This window comes from Myotis nattereri (genome assembly GCF_964212035.1).
Source record: "Myotis nattereri genome assembly, chromosome: 7".
NCBI lineage: Eukaryota > Metazoa > Chordata > Mammalia > Chiroptera > Vespertilionidae > Myotis > Myotis nattereri.
Genome location: NC_138082.1, coordinates 69,093,197 through 69,111,207, shown reverse-complemented (window position 1 = coordinate 69,111,207; position 18,011 = coordinate 69,093,197). Strand labels below are relative to the sequence as shown.

Sequence of the window (18,011 nt, the reverse complement as noted above, 5' to 3'; positions counted from 1 at the left end):
GGCAGCTGGGAGGGACCAGGCCTGAAAGGGGGAGGGCAGTTGGGCGGGACCAGGCCTGCAGGGGAGGGCAGTTTGGGTGAATCAGGCCGGCAGGGGAGGGCAGTTAGGGGTGACTGGGCTGGCAGAAGAGGACAATTAGGGGTTATCGGGCTGGCAGGGGAGGGCAGTTAGGGGCGACCCAGCCTGTAGGGGAGGACAGTTAGTGGCAACCAGGCTGGCAATGGAGGAAAGTTAACAGCGACTAGGCCAGCAGGGGAGGGCAGTTAGGCACAATTGGGCTGGCAGGGGAGCAGTTAGGCATTGATCAGGCTGGCAGGGGAGTGGGTAGGGGCAATCAGGCAGGCAGGCAGATGAGCAGTTGGGAGCCAGCAGTCCTGGATTGTGAGAGGGATGTCCGACTGTCCCACTGGGATCGGGCCTAAACGGGCAGTCGGACATCCCTCAAGGGGTCCCAGATCGGAGAGGGTGCAGGCTGAGCTGAGGGACACCCCCCAACCCCCTGCACAAATTTCATGCACCGGGCCTCTAGTATAGTTATATAGAGATATTGTATAGAAATTGCTAAAATAATTTTATTTACTTATTTCTTTACTTTTTATAGGTCCTTTACAGTTTCTCAGTGTGTGAATAGACCTCACACTACCAATAAATGAGAGATTAAGCAGGTCTTATAACTTTTCCCTTCAATATAAGGCAGTGATTCTCAACAGGGAACAATTTTTTATTCCCTTCCTCCCCACCCCAGGACAATGTCTGGAGACATTTTTGATGTTCACAACTAAGGAGGAGGTGCTACTGGCATATTGTGGGTAGAGGCCAGAGAGGGTTCTCAACAGTCTACTCCTCCTTCACAGGTCAACCCTATAAAAACAAAACAAAAATAAAACATAGCAAACAGACAAACAAAACAAAAAAAACAACTGTCTGACCTACAATGTCAATAACACCATGCTTAAGAATCCTGCTTTGCCCTGACCGGTTTGGCTCAGTGGATAGAGCGTCGGCCTGACGAATCAAGGGTCCTGGGTTCGATTCCGGTCAAGGGCATGTGCCTCGGTTGCGGGCACATCCCCAGTGGGGGGTGTGCAGGGGGCAGCTGGTCGATGTTTCTCTCTCATCGGTGTTTCTGGCTCTCTGTCCCTCTCCCTCTCTGTGGAGAATCAATAAAATATATTTAAAAAAAAAAGAATCCTGCTTTAAGATAGTATAGAATATTATGGTCCTATTAAATAGCAAATATTATCTTAATTCAGTATTTAATAGTACCCAATCTCATGTGATATAACTTCTAGCTTAGTTTAAAATGAAAACCACTCCTCACCTAACTAGGAGGAAGGCAGGATGTCTTCCTTTCTTTCCTTAGCCTTAAATTTCATCCTGATTTCTCATCCTATTGCTAACACAAGTTTGCAACAACGTTGTGGTCAAAGCTAGGGGAATAAAGACTCAAAAGTATCTTTATTTGACCAGTTTTAATGTGACTTTTCACACTCTGGGCCAGCAGACATTTTCTTTTTAATTTTTATTGAATTTATTGGGGTGACATTGGTTAATAAAATTATATAGGTTTCAAGTATACAATTCTAAATACATCAAATACATCAAGTCAAGTCTCCTTCCATCACCATTTATCCCCCCTTTAGCCTCTTCTACCAGCCCTCACCCCCTTTCCCTCTCAAAATCACCATATTGTTGCCTGTGTCTATGAGTTTTTCTTCTTTGCTTAATCCCTTCAACTTTTTAACCCAGCCCCCAGTCCACCTCTCCTCTGACAGCTATCAGTCTGTTCTCTGTATCTATGAGTCTGTTTCTATTTTGCTACTTTATTTTGTTCAATAGATACCACATGTAAGTGAAAGTATATGGCATTTGTCTTTCTCTGCCTAACTTATTTCACTTAGCATAATACTTTCCAGGTCTATCCATGCTGGCACAAAAGGTAAGATTTCCTTTTTTATGGCTGAATAGTGTTCCACTGTGTAAATGTACCACAGCTTTTTTATCCACTCATCTATTGGTGAGCACTCTGACTGCTTCTAAATCTTAGCTATCCTATATAATAAAAGCCCAGTGACCATAACGGCAGAATGACCACTCAAGCAGTCACTATGAAGGTGCACTGACCACCTCTTGGTCCCTACCCCCGGCCCGCAGGCTCCAATCGCCCAATGGCAAATGGGGACCTGTGGGTGGGTGGTGGGGGATGTGGGCGATGCCAGGCCAAGATCCCCGCCCCACTGGTCTCCCTACACACAGCGGGTGACCTGTGGTGGGGGTGGGGCCAGTGAGCGGGTGGGAATGGCTGACCTCTTGGTCTTTCCGCCTGGCCGGCAGGCTCCGATCACCCGATGGTGAATGGGGAACCAGGGGTGGTTGGCAGGGGATGTGGGCTGTGCCAGGTCAAAGCTCGCACCTCGCCAGTCGCCCCCCACACAGAGGGTGTCCCGCGGTGGGGACAGGGTCACAAGCAGGTGGGACCGGCCAACCTCTCAGTCCCTCGCGCCCCAGCTGTCAGGTTCTGATTGCCCGATGGCAAACTGGGAACCTGGGTGGGTGGCGGTGTGGGGGTAGGGCTGGCTGCCGGGGAAGATGGCCCTAATAGCAGGATAGGCCTAGGGACCGTACCCACGCTTGACTTTCTTGCATCAGGCCTCTAGTTGTAAATAATGCTGCAGGGAACATGGGAGTACATATATTCTTTTGAATTAGTGTTTTGAGTTTCTTGGATATAGTCCCAGAAGTGGAATCACTGGGTCATAAGGCAGTTCCATTTTTAATTTTTTGAGATAACTACATGTTTCCCACCGTGGCTGCACCAATCTGCATTTCCACCAGCAGCGCACAGGGTTCCCCTTTCTCCACATCCTTGCCAACACTTGTTGTTAATCTGTTGACCATAGCTATTCTGACAGGTGTAAGGTGCTATCTCATTGTGGTTTTAATTTGCATTTTCCTGATGGTTAGTGTAATTGGGAATCTTTTCAGATGTCTATTAGCCCCCTGTATGTCCTCTTTGGATAAGTGTCTATTCAGGTCCTCTGCCCTTTTTAAAATTAGATTGGTTTTTGGTGTTGAGTTTATAAACTCTTTATAAATTTTGGGTATTTATTGCTTATCAAAAGTATAATTGGCGAATATGTTTTTCCATTCAGGGGGTTGTCTTTTCATTCTGTTGATGGTTTCCTTTACTGTGCAAAACCTTTTTAGTTTGATATAATGCAATTTGTTTATTTTTTCTTTTGTTTTCCTTGCCCAAGGCAATATATCAGAAAAAATATTGCTATGAGAAATGTCTGACATTACTGCCGATGTTTTCTTCTAGAATTTTTATGGTTTTGAGTGTAACATTTAAGTCTTTAATCTGCTTTGAGTTTATTCTTGTGCATGGTGTAAGAAGTTAGTTTAGTTTCAGGCAGACTTTTTAAAGCAGTCCCCCTTAGGCACTTTTGTGGACTCCTTAGAGACCCCACTAGAAACATTTGACCTCAAATCCTCTAAATTCAGGCAATTTCTTTTTTGCAAGTTTCAGCTCCTTCCTAAGTCTCTTTCTCTTTTTTCTTCTGAGTTCTTTATGATGGGATAGGATGACTCAAGTCTAGTTTCCTTACAACTAGAATTTAGCAAAATGTTTTGGACCCAAGAACTACTTTAAAAAAAAACAACACGTATTTGATTGAACATTTTCATTTTACACGTGTAACTGAGCTCTTGATATTTTTTATTTTCCTTTATCTTCCATTCTTTCACCAATCTAAATATCTTATCTAATAAAGAGGGAATATGCTAATTGACCCTCACATCATTGCAAAGATGATGGTGCCCACAGCCAATAGGAGGGAGTATGCTAATTGCTGCCCCACCCTCAAAGATGGCGGCACCCACAGCCAATAAGGAGGGGATATGCTAATTGACTGCCTGCCCTCAAAGATGGTGGCACCCACAGCCACAAGATGGCAGCGCCCAGTCCCCTCAGCCCCGCTGGGCAGTGGGGCAGCAGGTGTGTGGTAAGGCCGGGCCTGCCCCCAGGCGGGCCCGGCCACTCTGTGCGCCTGCCTCTGGAGTCCCCCAGTCCCCTCTGCCCCAAGCCGCCCAGGGCCACACGAGGCTCAGGTAACCAGGGCCAGCTGAGGCTTGTGCTGCCGGCAGTGGCAGCAGCAGAGGTGTGATGGGGTGTCGCCTTCCCCTGATCGCCAGGTCTTCTCCCACCCCTGAGGGCTCCTGGACTGTGAGAGGGGACAGACCAGGCTGAGGGATCCCCCTCCCATGCATGAATTTTCATGCCCTGGGCCTCTAGTATATATATAAAAGGCTAATATGCAGAGTGCCTCCTTGGGAGTTCAAATGGGAGACTGGGAGTACGATTGCTCGCTATGACGTGCACTGACCACCAGGGGGCGGAATGAAACAAAGAAAGGCCCCGGACGTCAGCCAGAAGGCTCTGATGGGCCCTGCTTGCCAGCCAGGCCTAGGGACCCTACCCTTGCACGAATTTTGTGCACTGGGCCTCTAGTACATCAATAATTGAGAGTACTATAAAAATTATTTGAGACTGGCCTCAGATCCAGACCTGACCTTGAACAAGTTATTTATTTTCTTTGCCTTAGCTTCTTCATCACCAAAATATGTAGGATTCTTATACATATTTCTAAAGGTCATTGGGTCATTGTGAGAATTGATTCAATAAATTTTGGCTGAACTTTGCTATATGCTAAATAATATTTGAGATATTAGGGACACATAAGTGAACAACATCTACAAAACTAAATTAAAATTCCTGCCCACATGGAGCTTACATTGCAGTAGAATAAAGTTAAATTATGTTAGATGCTTAGAAGAGTACCAAGCACATAGTAAGGTCTTAGTACATTTTAGGTATGTTATTATTCATCCACTTGAATGAATGGCTTATTCTAAGGCAGCGGTTCTCAACCTGTGGGTCTCAACCCCTTTGGCGGTCGAACGACCCTTTCACAGGGGTCGCCTAAGACCATCCTGCATATCATATATTTACATTACAATTCATAACAGTAGCAAAATTACAATTATGAAGTAGCAACGAAAATAATTTTATGGTTGGGGGTCACAACATGAGGAACTGTTTTAAAGGGCCAGAAGGTTGAGAACCACTGTTGTAAGGTATGATTCGGAAGGAAAAGAGCTTCTTTGTACCTAATCAAGTACCCCAAATCCTCACATTATGTCAATTGAGTTAAGACAGTGGCGGGCCCAGTGAATATCGATATCTTATAGAGACAAATTCCTATCAAGCATCTATACAAATAAAAGGGTAATATGCTAATTAGGGAAGACGTCTTCCAGACATTGATCTGGATGTCCATTCAGACAAAGCCACAGTGGCTGCGAGGCCCAGGGCTCAGGCAGCCATGGGTTCAGGCAGCCTTGAACTCCAGCAGCTGTGAGGCCCAGGACTCAGGCAGCCTTGAGTCCCAGCGGCTGTGAGGCATAGGACTCAGGCATTCACGAGCCCCGGTGGTTGCAAGGCCCGGGCCTCAAGCAACTGTGGACTCAGGCTGCTGTGAGCCCCGGCAGCTGCAAGACCTGGGGCTCACAGAAGGCATGGGCTCACAACAGTCATGGGTTCAGGCAGCCATGAGCCCTGGTGGCTGCAAAGCACGGGGCTCATGGAAGCCATGGGCTCAGGCAGCAGCCATAGGCTCACAACATTGGTGGGTTCAGGCAGCCATGAGCCCCAGTGGCTGTGAGGCCCGGAGCTCAGGCCTCACAGCCACCATGGGCGGCAGTGGTAGCAGCAGCAGTGTGATGGGGGCAGCGCCTTCCCCTGATCAGCCTGGTCGCCTCCCACAGAGTGAGGCCAAAATGCGGCTTAGGCCATAGTGAGTGGGCCTAAACTGTCTGTAGGACATGCCCTTAGGGCTCCTGGACTGGGAGAGGAGGGAGGGCAGGATGAGGGACCCCCCAGTGCATGAATTTTTGTGCACTGAGCCTCTAGTTCATAATAAGATAACTTGAAAGTATTTAGACTCTATGCTTAATGAAGGCCCAGATTTTAAGTGTTATGTTTATCACTAGTGCCCTGGTGCACGAATTCATGCACATTGAAAGGAAATTAATTAGAAGAAATATTTGAATATCACTATTTGCCCTTTCTCTATAACAGAAGTGTCAACCAAATTCATGATCGACAATGACAGATTGTAAAGATTGTAACACACAGATGCGATTGGCGCCAGCAAGAGCTTTATATGTATCACGTATGCACGAGTCAACTTAGCCTTTTATATATATACTAGAGGCCTGGTGCACAAAAATTTGTGCACTCGGAGGGGAGGGAGGGGTCCCTCAGCCCGGCCTGTGCCCTCTCACAGTCTGGGACTCCTCAGGAGATAACGCCCTGCTGGCTTAGGCCTGCTCCCGGGTGGCAGAGGGCAGGCCTAATCCCTAGGTGCAGCCCCTGGTCAGGCTCAGAGCAGGGCCGATTGGGTAGTTGGGGCGCCGCCCCCTGTCATGCACAGAGCTGGGCGGATTGGGAGGTTGTGATGCCACTCTCAGTCACGCTCAGGGTAGGGCCAATTGGGGGGTTGGGACACCGCCCTCTGTCACACTTAAAGCAGGGTCGATGGGGAGGTTGCGGCACCACCCCCTGTCACGCACAGAGCAGGGCCAATCAGGGGGTTGGGGCACTGCCCCCTGTCACACAAAGAGCAGGGCCGATCAGGGGGTTGAGGAGCTCCCCCCTGTCAAGCACAGAGCAGGGTCAATCAGGGCGTTGGGGAGCTCCCCCCTGTCTCGCACAGAGCAGGGTCGATCAGGGGACTTGGGAGGTCCCCCCTGTCACGCACAGAACAGGGCCCATCAGGGGGTTGGGGCGCTGCCTCCTGTCACGCACAGAGCAGGGCCCATCAGGCGGTTGGGGCGCCGCCCTCTATCACCCACAGAGCAGGGCCGATCAGGGGGTTGGGGCGCCGCCATTCTCACACTCAGGGCAGGGCCGATGGGGAGGTTATGGCTCTACCCCGTCACACACAGAGCAGGGCCCGTGGGGTGGGGGGGTTGGGGCTCCGCACCCTGTTACACACAGAGCCGCAGGGCGATCAGGGGGTTGGGGAGTTCCCTCGTATCAGGCACAGAGCAGGGCTGATCAGGGGGTTGGGCGCCTTCCCCTGTCATGGACAGAGCAGGGTGGATAGGGAGGTTGTGGCCCCGCCCCCTGTCACACACAGAGCCACAGGGCGATCAGGGGGTTTGGGCGCTGCCCCCTGTCACGCTGATCCTGGTGCCGGGAGGCCTCTTGGCTCCGCTGATCCCGGTGCTGCGAGGCATATTACCCTTTTACTATATAGGATAGAGGCCTGGTGCACGGGTGGGGTCTGGCTGGTTTGCCCTGAAGGGTGTCCTGGATCAGGGTGGGGGTTCCCACTGGGGTGCCTGGCCAGTCTGGGTGAGGGGCTGATGGCTGTTTTCAGGCTGGGGGTGACTGAAGCTCCCAACCGCTCCTTTTTTTGTTTTTTTGTTTTTTGTTTTTTTTTATTCTGGGCCAGCTTTTAGCTCTGAGGCTTGGCTCCAGCTCTTAGGCATCCGCTGCTGAAAGTAGGTTTCTGGCCTTTGCTTACAATGTTGTGATCCTGCTGGCTGAAGCCCGGCGGCTTCTATATTTGTTACCTAGTTGCTTAGAGTTGCAGCTTTGAGGCCTGCTGCGCCAGGCGGGGAGCGGTGGAGTCCTCCGTCACTGAATCAAGCAAGCGTCATGTTAGTTTCAAGCTGCCTGGCTGCCGGTCGCCATCTTGGCTGGCAGTTAATTTGCATATCGCCCTGATTAGCCAATGGGAAGGGTAGCGGTCTTACGCCAATTACCATGTTTCTCTTTTATTAGATAGGAAAACTTGCTTAATTAGACCTGATTTGTGATTTAGCTAAACTTTTCCCAGCCCAGTGAAGCACCCCAACTTCTCTTTCAGGTGATTTTCAGCAACACAGCAATAAATATCAACATGAAGCAGATTATTATTATAGATCATGCAGGGAAAACAAAGGGTAAAATATTTTACTGTAGCAGTGTTTAACTATATTCTGGGCAGTGAGAAAACCTAAAGTCATTTCCAAGTTCCACCATTTCTTACTTCTTTTCAGTTGGGTCAAATTTCTAAGTTTTCTAAATCTCCATTTTCTGGCTAATGAAAAGAAAATAGGATTCCACTGAGTCTCCTATTTACCTAATCCAGGACTTCTGTGAGGATCAAATGAGATGAGGCTCGGGAAAACACTTCCCCGACATTTGGTTACAGTGTAAAATGTTTTTACCTGGCTATCAAGCAAGTTGTGTTTCTGGGCTGAAGAAACTGCAAGGCTAGTCATTGCTAGGGAGGGGTAGCCAGGTATTGCTACTTGACGTCATTACCTAGATGGAGAGAAGGACACTTAGCATATTAGCCTTTTTTATAGATGGATTGAATTCATAGCCTTTAGCATGGAGCTTGATAATCAGTAGAGATTCAGCTAATATTTGTTCAGGAATTAATTTGATACTCACCTAATTTTGAAGATAAAGGTGAAGATAGGAAGCTGGGGATAGCAGACTGCTGAAGACAAGGAAAATGTTTGAGGCAAATTTGTGTTCCACAATTTGCCCTAGAACTGGTGGTAATTTGACATCATTAACAAGAATAAGAAATATCTGCTTCAGAAAAAGAAATCACTTTGGGTTAAGATAAAAGAAGAATACTGCCCTGGGCCAATGTGGTTCAGTTGGTTGCATGGTCCAGTGTACTGAAAGTTGGTTAGTGGTTTGATTCCCAGTCAGGGCACATGTCTGGGTTGAGGGCTCTATCCCTGATAGGGGGCATGCAAGAGACAGCTGATAGATGTTGCATTTTCACATCAGTATTTCTCTCTCTACCTCTACCTTCTTCTGTCTCTAAAATCAATAAAAAATACTTTTTTTAAAAGAAGAAGATTGACATAATTATTTGGGCAATTAGGACCTTTGAAAATACCTGAATTACCTACAGGCAATATATAATTCTAATTAATGAAAATTAACAGTTCTGAAGTGTTTTCCCCCTTGTTTAGAAGTTTTGCTTTGAACTTAATTTTGTATATAGATACAGATGGGTAGAATTGCCCAACAAAGGTTATTTTGTTAACTATGAGGGAATAAAAATGAAAATAAATTGTGACCGTATGGAGCTAACCACATTCTCATTGCACATTCCCGTTGCAGCCGAGCTAATATTTTCATATGGGCAAATTTTTGCTCATATGCCCTGTCTAAGCAGAAGGGCCTAAGCCATTAATTCAGGGAGTTGTTCCATAACTACTGTTTTCTATTCATATTAGCATAAAGTAATAATCATAAAGGAGAAATTTACTGAAAGCCTCTGCCTTTTTTTTTTTAATCTCCAGTGTTCAGACTGCATCATAGTGCTTCCGATACAAACGACAAAAACCGAGTTAAAAGCAGATTAAAGAAGTTTATTACCCGAAGACCTTCCCTGAAAACTCTGCAAGAAAAAGGACTTATTAAAGGTACAAAACATTTTATACTTTTTACAGTAACAATGATAAATGAATGTGCCTCTGTGACCATAGCTATTCAGCTCTAAAGGAATATTAGGATTTTTTATTCTTTTTAGGTTGCTTATTGGATGTTCTGCTCTATAGGAGAGAAAAGATAATTGTCCAGAAAAATAATCCTGAGAAATTAAAGGGTGCATCATAGAATTATTGCAAGAAATACCTAATTTTGCCCTCAGATCTGAGCTCTGCGCCAGGAATAGAGAAGAGATATCTTAGAGGCCCATCAGAATGACTCCACGTCTCCTTGTGTCTGAACAATTCCAGTTTATACCCATCATCCCAGTATGCTTAGGAACGCATCCCTTTCCACTCTTAAGCATGTCCTGATTTGATGATAATCTATCTGATCATCCTAGTCATTGTCTGAAGTAAATTCTAGGAAGAAGTGTTAGGAAGGAAGTCCAAGACAAATGAGTATCATGAAAATTTGGGGATTTGAGAACTGGAAGCTGAGAGCGCAAACTAAACTTAAATTAGCAGGTACTTCTGCAAATATATCTAAAGTAAATAATAAGATATCCTAGCACAATCTAACCACCAGAATAGAAAAAGATAAACTCTGGCATTACCCTAATTGGAATTCAGACCTTGGTTCTACCACTCATTTGTAATGACATTGGACTAGTTATGATCTCTCTGACCTCAATTATCTCATCTTTTAAATGGGAATACTTACACCCATCATTGACAGAAGTACTGAGAGAAATAAATGAGATAATTCATGTAAAACATTTAACAATTTCTGGAATATAAGTATTCAATTAATATTCACTGCTATTAAAGTTATTATTTATTACTTTTTTTTTATTAGTTAGCATGCCAGATGGATGAAAGGATGAATGGATAGATTGAACCAAGGATGTAGAAATCTGTAACTGGAAATTAACTTATAGATCACAAAGCAAAAAGATGTTATTTTCCTGACCAAGGAAACATATGTGCCAAGTCCATTATTCTACCTGTTTTTCAGATTTTCTAACTGATGAGTATATTTTAAAGTTAAATATTTTTTTTTAAATTGAAAATGGGCTACAATAAACTCAAAACAAGGTTGAAAGACTTATAGAAGTCAAAAGATGACTTAATATACCATTTTTCTCAGGAAGAGGGCAAAGCAGATTTTCATATTTTAGCAATACTTAATAAAATAATTATTTAAATAGTTCACAATTAGCTGTTTGACCTAACAATTTCAGTTTATTTTGAAACAAATGAACTTATCACAAAAATAATCTGTCATTTTGAACCAAACCTAGAAGGTGGAATTTTTGTGAAGCATGGACATAGGTATCACTAATAGAGTGGAGAATTCTTACAATGCAAGCATTTAGGGGTGGAAATATCACATATTTTGAATTGGCTCATCTCAAACTTTTACTCTGAAAATGTCCTTTTCAGTGCCACAGACAATATTTGATCCTCTACAAATTCAATTACATCCTATATAATAAAACCCTAATATGCAAGTTGACCAAACAAAACAGTGTAAGATCTATGGAATGACTGGTTGTTATGACTCGCACTGACCACCAGGGGTCAGATGCTCAATGCAGAAGCTGCCCCCTGGTGGTCATTGAGCTCCCACAGGGGGAGCGCTGCTCAGCTAGAAGCCAGGATCAAGGCTTGTGAGTGCAGTGGCAGTGGTGGGAACCTCTCCTGCCTCCACTGCAGGCGGGTGGCAAGGAGGAGGTGTCCTGGACTGTGAGGCCCCGGACTGCTAGAGGTTGTCTGATTGCCGGCTTGGGCCTGATCCCGGGATCGGGCCCAAGCCAGCAGGCGGACATCCCCTGAGGGGTCCCAGACTGCGAGAGGGCACAGACCCGGCTGAGGGACCCTCCCCCCAGTGCATGAATTTCATGAACCAGGCCTCTAATATAATATTAGACCTACTATCTTTATTTCTACCTTAGAATTCATCCTATAGATTATCATTTTCTCTTCTTTTTTAAATATATTTTTATTGATTTCAGAGATGAAGGGAGATGGAGAGAGAGAAAGAAATATCGATGATGAGAGAAAATCATTGATTGGCTGCCTCCTGCACAACCCCCACTAGGGATGGAGCCCCCTACCCCAGCATGTACCTTGACCCGGAATTGAACCATGACCTCCTGATTCATAGGTTGATGCTCAACCACTTAGACATGTGGGATGGAGCCCCCTACTCCAGCATGTACCTTGACCCGGAATTGAACCATGACCTCCTGATTCATAGGTTGATGCTCAACCACTTAGACATGCTGGCTGGGCCCCATAGATTGTCATTTTTTTACATAGGATTCAGTTGCAGGTTACCTGCCATTTGGAAAAAAATCAAATAAAACCAGATTATTAGCCCAAACAATCCCAATCTGACATAAAGTCTAAATTTTTCATGCCTCTGGAAACATGAAAAGTCTTTTAATTCAGTGGCAGGGTCTGGCCCAATCAAAATGCTAAGGAATTAATAACTGTGGTGCTCTAGGATTGGTCTTGGAGAGCACCAGAGATGCTGGATGCCTAATGCAGCCTTCATGCTGATGCAGTGGAACCCCTGAGCACACTCTGCTGTGTTCATTTCCTATATTCCAGCCCCATTAAGTTTTCACCATCGCTGACCAATGAGTCAGTATTCATTAGTAGGGCTATGGAAAATCTTTGTGAAATTCTGATTTGATAAGCTGCCATTGTTGTCTCCAGTGGAATTTTCTTCCAAATACAGATCATTATGCAAATATAGTCACTTCTTGGGATTGTTTCAGTTTTACTATGAATTTTTTAAAGGCTTTTACTGTGATTTTTTTTAACTGAGTAAAAAGTATTAAACCAATTTTTAAAGCTATAGGCCCAGTATAATTTAATACTTTAAGTTTATATTGTTAGCATACCTAAGGAAAAAGTCTCAGAGGTTTTGAAGGGCTATAAAAATTATATAAAATAAATGAATGATTAATGGTTAAATAGTTAATTTCTCCAAGTAAAATGACTTAACTTTTTCAAGGAAAATTATTTAGAAAAAGCAAAAATGGCGTTTTAAATTGTTCTGTGGTGCATGTGCCCAAAGATTATGGATCATATTCTTTAAACTGTCTAATTGTCCAGACCAGAATACAGCCCTTCTTTGTCAAGGTTCAGGAAAGCTGTGTGAGGTAGGTGGGATCTTACAGTGTGCTTCCTGCTTCCTGGGGGGGCTTCGCAGGCTCACAGACACTTTCACAGTGGTTAGTCTTTCATGCCATGTTGCCAAGAGGTTGAGAGGCCTGAGCTTTGAATTCAGCCGGTCTTTATGGAGCACCCCCTTAGAGTCAGGAAGGGCCGTGCTTTATTGACTTTATAATGCCCAGTATAACTGTGAAAAAAGAATTGTCCCAATATCATATGGTCCAAACTTAGTCAAAAACCCTTTCTTCAAAACGTTTTTTGTACTCAGGGACTCCTGGCCAATATGTGATTTCATTGGCTCTAATATAGATCTGGAGTTACTTGATATGGCTGAATTTTCTAGTTTTTTAATATGAGTAATGAGAAGGGCACACTGTGATGCCAAAAAGGGGCCCCAAGATAATTCTGAATGACCACCCAACGGAGAGAAATCTTCATAGTTCAGGTGGGTGCAGCAATCACTGTCCCATTGCAGGGGTAGCTTCTGAAAAGCCTTCCATTTCCCCAACTGCTTTCACATTTGGCAAAGGGGGTGTGGGAGGGGGGAGATGGTGAGCGCTTTTGTTTTATTTTATTTTTTTTAACTTTTTTGTTGAAAGTATTACAAATGTTCCCCCTTTTTTCCCCCTTGGATCCTCTCCACCCTGTTCCGGCCCCCTCCCCAGTCCTTCCTCCTCACTAATGTCTGTCCATGGGCTTTGTATATATGCATATAAATTCTTTGGCTTTGTATATATGCATATAAATTCTTTGTTTAATCTCTTCTCATCCGCCTCCCCTCCTTCTGAAATATGTCAGTCTGTTGCATGTTTCAGTGTCTCTGGATCTGTTTTGTTCATCAGTTATTTTCTTCATTAGATTCCACATATAAGTGAGGTCATGTGATATGCATTTATTGCATTAAATACCTCATTGGAAATAAACTTGAATCAATTTAATACATAAATTATTGAATTGAGAGGGTGCATTTTAGGGTGGTAGGTATGTGTGTACAGATCCTCTACTTGCTTTTAGAACTGAAATAATAACTTTAGCATCAGCCAAACTACTTTATGTAATCTTTCAAGTAACAGCATTGACATCCAAGAACAGAAAACATCTGGCAACACACTTTTTAGAAAAGATAACAATTGCTTGGGGTTTTTTTAGGAGTAAGTAGTATTTCCTTATATGAAATGATAGAGAGAATTGTATGTTTAGAAAGTAGTTTCTTTCACTTAATATGGGCAAAACCATACTGGATAATGTTAGTAGAAATTGAAAGCAATGCTGGACTAATTCTATCTTTTAGTTTGATATATTGTTTGATTGTGAATTTCTCATACAAACTTTTTCTCCCAGAGTTTACTTTTTTTCTTGCTTTCATGGCCTTTACATTATTAAGGGTTTGTTTAATTATCTCATGTAAAGAGTCTATATAAATTCTAGTCTAGAAATGTCTGTCTTGTCCCCCAGAATATCCTTCCACCTTCTTATACCAAGTTGCTTTGGTTGCTTTTCAGTCTTCACCTTTGTCACCCTGTGACTTCCTTTCACTGATTTTTCTGAGTTGTATTCACTGGCTTCTGAATCCCATGCCTTGTCTTTATTGTTTTAAATTCTTTTATTGCTATGTAACAACGTCAGTAGCTCATTTAGAAAACATGAGACCTTGACTATCTAAACATATCTTCAGAATCCCCATGTACTTGATCAATAGTTTAATTGGTCATACAATTCCATTGCCTTTAGAATACAGAGTTGCAGATTCCATTTCTTATTTTTGTTACTTTGACTTTTTTTTTTTTCTTTCAGCATCATTGGGGTTTTTTGTCTTTATTATTAGAGATTCTATAATCAAGATGATGTGCAAAGCTGGCAGAATTTTAAAATTTTATTATGCTTGGAATTCAGCTTGAAGAATTGTGCTTCTCTTCAGCTTTGGAATTTTTTTCACTTTATTATTATGTCGATAAGTTTATTCCATTAAATTTTTCTTGCCTTTGGAATATTCAAGACATGAGTATCAGATCATCAGTTGATTTTTCACATATTCTGAAAGAATTCTCAATTTTATCCTCCTGTCTTTTTATGAATTCATTTTTAACTTTAAAAATGTATTTCCATTGTTTTGGATGCATTCCTTATCTTCTGTTTTTTGTTTGTTTGTTTGTTTTGTTTTATTTGCACATTCACATGCCACAAGGGCAAAAGCTTTGCTGACCAATCTACCCCCATAACTAACAGTGAGGATAGTACTTTGCACTTCATATATATATTAATTAAGTGGGAAAACAGAAAATAGGTTATATATTTTGAATTTATTGAAATGAAATAGGTAAATTTTTTGTCACTGTGAAATTTGTTTTTTATTTTATTTTTTTAGTTTAAAATGGTCTTTCCAGTTCTTTGAATCATCATTTTCACATAGGTTCCTTTCTTTTACATATTTGTCTAATTTTGTTTTAATCACATTAGTGACTTAGCTCAAATATCTGATGGGCAATGGTTGCCCATTCTTATTATATAACTAGAGGCCGGGTGCACAGAAATTTGTGCACTCGGGAGGGGGGGGGGCGGTCTCTCAGCCCAGCCTGTGCCCTCTCGCAGTCTGGGACCCCACGGGGGATGACCACCTGCTGGCTTAGGCCCGCTCCCTAGGGAATTGGGCCTAAGCTGGCAGTCAGACATCCCTCTGGCAGCTCGGGAGCCCTCGGGGGATGTCCATTTGCCAGCGGGGAGCAGGCCTAAGCTGCAGTCCAACATCGTTAGCACTGCTGAGGAGGCGGGAGAGGCTCCCACCACCACTGCTGTACTGGCAGCTGGCAGCCTGGCTTGTGGCTGAGCAGAGCTCCCCCTGTGGGAGCACACTGACCACCAGGGGGCAGCTCCTGCATTGAGCGTCTGCCCCCTGGTGGTCAATGTGTGTCACAGTGACCAGTCATTCCCAGTCGTTCTGCTGTTAGGGTCAATTTTCATATTACCTTTTTATTATATAGGAGTGCCTGGCCAGCCTGGGTGAGGGGCTGATGGCTGTTTCCAGGCTGGCCACAGCCCCTTCAGGGTGGGGGTCCCACTTGGGGTGCCTGGCCAGCCTGGGTGAGGGGCTGATGGCTATTTGCAGGCTGGCCACAACCCCCAGCCACCCAAGCTCCTAGTGGAGGCTGGTTGGAAGCAGGTATCTGGGATTTATTTGTCTTCTATAATTGAAACTTTGTTGCCATAAGCGGAGCTCAGGGCAGGCAGGAAGCTTGGCTTCCTCCATCGCCTAGGCAAGCAAGTCTCCTGCTTGCTCCAGCTCCGTGGCTGCCAGCTGCCATCTTGGTTGGGTTAATTTGCATATAGCAGTTCTGATTGGCTTAGGGCGTGGCTTAGTGCGTAGTGAAAGTACGGTCAATTAGCATCTTTGTCTTTTATTAGTGTAGATGAGGCTGTACAAAGATTAGCTAAAGCTTTGTATATATGGATAGAATTTGTCAGTGATATGCTTTTGCCGTAGGGTGATCTGTAGGGACTCACATCTGCCTCAAGCATCTCATATTTCCAAACAATGCAGAATGACATATACTCTTGATTAACTGAATCCATCTTTATAAATTTTTAATGATTATAGAATTTTCAACTTTTATTTTGCAATTAAGGAAATTGAGTTTATTGGAAAACATAGCAGCTTTAGAATTTGACTAAGCTAGGTTTAAATCTGGATTCTGCCATTTGCCAGCTATATAACTTAATATTTGGTTATTAACTTTTTCATTAATGACATTTACATCATAAAATTTAAGTGAAATGATATATGGAAAGAACCTTGCACAGTGCCCAGCTTATCATGACAGTTCAGCAACTTCTTGTCTTCTTCCCATTCTTCCTTCATCCCTTCTTTCTGTCCTTCTACCTTTCCCTTCTTTTCATCTCTCTTCCCTTTCTTTATTTCCCTCTTCTTTCTTTTGCTACTTAGATTTATAGAGCATATTATGCCCATGATGCCACCAGAGAACCTTTTTCCCAAGTAGCCTTTTAAAGATTGAGAAATTCATCCAGACAAGTGTCAAGGTAAGGCAGGAGTAACTCACTTACTTTAAGGAAAGTATACACATAATTTGCACTTGACTCATATTTATATTTTTGGTAATTTTTATCATGTACTCTTTATATATAAATAAACATGAGCTCATTTTATTTCCTAACTATACCCACTTACAGAGTGCCATCTAATTGTTAGGACATTTACCTAGTAAGTAATTACCCACACAGACAACTAATTGTTTAAGGTTTCTGTTATAAGAGGAAATAATGTCTTTGAAATTATAGTGCTTTTGTAAAATATATCAATTTTATTGAGAAGTAAAGAAATATTTGCCATTCAAACTGTAGATACAAGTTATCAGCCCTACACTTTCAACAGCCATGTTTATGGATAGCAAAATGATTGAGTTAAGAGGAAAGTATTTTTTTAAATAATTTGTTAGAACTTATATATGACAGAGCAACTGACCTGTCACATTATTAATTCATGCAAAAAATATATGAGCAATATTGCAATACACCTTTGAATACAGCATGCTCCAATTTGCCACTTGATCATTGTTAGTCTGAGAATAATTGTATTTGAATTTATATATTGGGGCATGGGTCTGTCATTGCTTGGCCCGGAAATACTCTCACAACTTCCACAATATGCACGAATGTGCCCAAAAATATCTTGTAAATCTTCTTTTCCTTAAACTTTTTTTATGATTCATAATTGAACTGTGATCCTTACAAGTGAGCTATGTCATGATTTAATATTAGCCAAAATTAATAGCCAACCTTAAGCTTCTTTATCTTGGCCTATAAGCTTCCTGGTTCGCTTGCATTTATAGTTCCCAGGCACTTTCTGTAATTTAAAGGCTCTTGGGAGCAAATGTGTTGGTAATAGAGTACCAACCACATAGCTAGCTTTTGCTTAATAATAACACACAGGTCACCATGAGAGATGGCAAATGTTGAGAAAAAGGTGCACCTGGATAGCAGGTTAAGCCCATGGATTTTAAAAGCCTGTTATCCAGGGAGGAAATGATCCAGGTCTTATGAGATATTGAGAGCAGAATAGCTTTAGAGCAACAAGAGAAAAATGAGGTCCAGAAATGGGAGTGAATTAGGTAAGTGGAGAAAGAATAAGCCAGAATAATAAATCGGTTTCCTTGTGGTTCAAGAACTTACTGTCTTATGCAGAGAGAACGTTTTACACAGGCATTAGTTAGAATTTAATATTATTTGAGATAGTGACTTATAACTACTTGATTTTTAGTATCTATAAAAATAATTTCCTGGTCTAACCTACTATATTGTGTGTA

At 43.0% G+C, this 18,011-nt stretch overlaps 1 protein-coding gene across 1 annotated transcript in view; it reads left to right on the top strand.

Annotated features, from left to right (window-relative positions):
- The window catches only part of ARHGAP15 (Rho GTPase activating protein 15), a 676,830-nt gene that overhangs the window by 392,523 nt on the left and 266,296 nt on the right, over nt 1–18,011 (top strand). The window contains exon 9 of the mRNA XM_081095909.1: nt 9,382–9,504. Coding sequence (XP_080952035.1) covers nt 9,382–9,504 — 123 coding nt within the window. The remainder of the gene's footprint in view (nt 1–9,381; nt 9,505–18,011) is intronic.